This window comes from Merops nubicus, unplaced genomic scaffold (assembly GCF_000691845.1).
Source record: "Merops nubicus isolate BGI_N331 unplaced genomic scaffold, ASM69184v1 scaffold14251, whole genome shotgun sequence".
NCBI lineage: Eukaryota > Metazoa > Chordata > Aves > Coraciiformes > Meropidae > Merops > Merops nubicus.
This window is the reverse complement of record NW_008587695.1, coordinates 20,705-24,185: the sequence shown is the minus strand read 5'-3', so window position 1 is coordinate 24,185 and position 3,481 is coordinate 20,705. Positions and strand designations below refer to the sequence as shown.

The following is a 3,481-nucleotide window of genomic DNA, read 5'->3' as shown; positions in this document are numbered from 1 at the left end:
TAACAGATTATCTGAAAGTTTGTATAGAGAAATACCTTTTTAATTCCTTTCTTTAAAAGACTAGCTGAAAGTTTGTATAGGAAAATACCTTTTTAACTCCTTAATTCCTTTTTTTTTAAACCTCTCCCCCTGCCTGCAGACACGGCCAAGGCACCGTTGTCCATTATCAAACCTTTATCCCTAAATTTAGCAGGAGGGGGGGAGGTGATCTGTAAAATTGGTGTGATGCCCAGAAATCCATCACCCTCATTCACTTTCTGAATAAAAAAAAACATAAAAAGGAGTTGCAATTTTGCTGAAAAAACCCTAAAGCAATAGATATAAGAGATTGAGGCAACGTGCTGCAACTGTTTGGGTGGAAAAAAATCTTTACTCACAAGCCATTTTTTGTGTCAGGAAAAAAATCCTGCACTCTAGTTGGCCAGCTGAAGGTTCATGGAGCAGAGTTTTCAACAGAAATCTTCTAATATTTAAAATAAATCAAGAGGTACAGAGGCTGTGCTGCTTCTGGAGCATGGACAGCAAACCCCTTGTCTGGGAGATGCCTTTAATTAAAAATAAAACTGCTGTATTTCTTTTTTATGAGCTCCATCTAATGGCTGATTTTGTTCTTACACAGCTACTGAGACATTTCCCACTGTGGATCCCTTCTGCTCGACTTAACCAAGGTGGGGACTCACTTCCAGTGCTTGTGCCCCAAAATCTCCAAAGGGAAGCCACTGGGAGGCTCGTTTTTGGAATGGTTTCCAAGGAACTTTGCCCCAGGCTGGATGGGTGCAGTGCCTGATCCTGGGAAGGGTGAGAGCTGGGGCAGGAGCCAGAGCAGCCCCAGTTTGAGTGGAGAGCTGGAATTTCTGGCTCTCCTGAGCTTGGCTGGGACTGGCCTGCTGAAGCACATTAAGATGATATTAAAAGGAAGTTTTAACTACCATTGATTCAATATTCAAAATTTATCCTTGAAGATATTGATGAGATAAACTTGAAATATTCCAACTGAAGAGTCTGAAAACCTGACATTTCAAGGTGTTCTGCTTTCAAAGCCCACACGCCTGAGGGCAGGGGATGCTGGGCTGTCAGCAGGGGTCACAGCATCACAGGGTTGGGGGGGAAGGCTCCAAAACCAGTCCCAACCCCTGCCCAAACCCCCGGGGACAGCCCCAACTAGAGCAGGGTGCTCAGAACCAAACTCTACATCAAAAATTTCCCCCTCCTCTCTAGTCTAAATCTCCCTCTTTTAGTTTAAAACCATCCCCCCTTGTCCTGGCACAACAGACCCTACTAAAAAGTCTGTCCCCAGCTTTCTGCCAGGCCCCTTGAGGCACTGAAAAGCCACCAGGAGGTCTCCCCAGAGCCTTCACCTCTCCAGGCTGAACAAACCCCCCCAAAATCAGAGCAAAAGCACTGGGATTGGAAAGGACCTCCAGGATTATCAGCTTCAATCCTCATCCCACCACTTCCCTAACCACTGGACCACAGCCTGCTTGGAGGAATGAAGCAAAGGAAGAGATAACATCTTCAACCTCAGGTGTTAATTGAACATCCTCAAGAATACCTAAAAATGATCAAAATAAACACCCATTTGGTGTAAGGAGGAAAACAATCTTCTCTATTAAAGAGAAAATTGGTTTAAATTCAGATGTTAAACTCAAGAATGTGCCAAAAGTCACCAAATATTACCCCTCAGGGGTAAGTCTTGGTGCTGGTTATCTCCTTGGCTGTTCAGGGTCCCACAGGGGCAGGTTTGGGTCTTTTATCTCCTCCCAGGACATATCAGAAAGCTCTGACCCTGAGGGAAATGCTGCTACCTCCAAGGGAATGTCCCATGCAGAGCTGCACACTCACACTGAGCAGCTAAAGCTTGACATGAATGTTTCCATCTCCACCTGCTGCCTCCTAGAAACCAAGGAATTATTTGGCCATAAAATACTGAGAGGTCTACATGTCCTGGGTGTTGATTTTGCAGCCTCTCCATACACCACCTGATGCCTTCCAACTGCCTCTCCAAGCCCAGGAAAAGCCACCTCCTGTCCCACAGCAGCACCAGACCAAGCAGGGCACTGGGGTACTGGAAGTGAGCAAGCACAATTTAAGTGCAGGGGGAATAATCTCCCAGAGCCAGAAGAAGGAAACTGGAAAAAAAATAAACTGGAAAAGAAATAAATCTTGGTTTCTACTTCATTGACATAAAAAGCATAGAATGGGTGGGGTTGGAAGGGAGCTGATAGAACATCCAGTTCCACCCCCTGCCATGGGCAGGGACACCTCCCACTAGAGCAGGGTGCTCAGAGCCCCATCCAGCCTGGCCTTGAACACCTCCAGGGATGGAGCATCCACAGCTTCCCTGGGCAACCTGGGCCAGGGGCTCACCACCCTCACAGGGAAGAACTTCTTCCTCATTTTTACTCTAAATCTCCCCTCTACCAAACTGAATCCATTACTCCTCATCCTCTCACTGCAAGCCCTTGGAAAAAGTCCCTCCCCAGCTTTCTTGTAGGTCCCCTTGAACTACTGGAAGGCCACCAGAAGGTCTCCCTGGAGCCTTCTCTTCTCCAGGCTGAGCACCCCCAACCCTCTCAGCCTGGCCTCAAAGGAGAGGTACTTCTTTAAGCCTATAAGAACACAAGACACCAGCTACTAGAAACGATCTTTTTGTGACTTTTCCACCCCTCTAAACCCAAAACTTTGTGGCAACACAACTCGAATCCCAGCGATGCGCTGGAGTGTAGCGGGACAGGACACCCCACGTCCCCAGGGTCCCCCTGCCCGTGATGGGGCCAGGATCTGAGGCCAGGGCTCTGGGGTGGAGCTGCCCTGGGTGCCGTGGGTACCTCAGCATCGTACTCCCAGAGCTGGTTGCCTCTCATGTGGTGGCACTTGAGCATGAGGACGGGGCCGTTGAGCCGCGAGACGTCCAGGCACAGGTCGTCCGTGCGGATCTCCTTGTCGGCCGTGTAGGAGAACACCTGGAACAGGGGAGGGGAAAAGAGCTTGGGCAGGACCTCAACCTCCAACCACCAGTGCCCAGGGGCTCCTGGGGCTCAGCCCTGAGGAGAGAAACACTCTCACCCCCAGGGAACACTGTGACTACCACCAGCTACAGCCCCAAGGTGGTGGTTGGGCTGTTGGAAACATCGTAAGAGAGATGAAACAAGAGAGGAGGAAGGAAAGTGGCTGCAGTGTTCCCTGGGTGCAGGGGGGGTTCCTGAGGAAGAGGTTTAGCCCCATCAGAGAACACACCTCCTGAGACCCCAGCCCCTGGCCTCCACCACAGGCTCCCTTCTCCTTACCCAAACCACCCCCTGCTCTCCAGGGCTAAAGGTGCACCCAGCACCTCGCACAGGAACACCCCAAACCTCATCTGGGGCTCCACAGGGGTGGGGGGATCAGGTTGGGGTTTTCTGCCTGAGTGTTTTGGTTTGGCTTGGGATTTTTTTTGTTGGTTTTGGGTGGTGTTTTTTTTTTTTTCGGAGCCTGCCTCATT

At 49.7% G+C, this 3,481-nt stretch overlaps 1 protein-coding gene across 1 annotated transcript in view; it reads right to left on the bottom strand.

Moving 5' to 3' along the window:
* Positions 1 to 2,828: 2,828 nt before the first annotated feature.
* Positions 2,829 to 3,481, bottom strand: part of LOC103781314 (polypeptide N-acetylgalactosaminyltransferase 13) — a gene marked incomplete at both ends in the record, with an annotated part of 18,401 nt that continues 17,748 nt past the window's right edge. The window contains one exon of the mRNA XM_008949022.1: positions 2,829 to 2,963. Coding sequence (XP_008947270.1) covers positions 2,829 to 2,963 — 135 coding nt within the window. The remainder of the gene's footprint in view (positions 2,964 to 3,481) is intronic.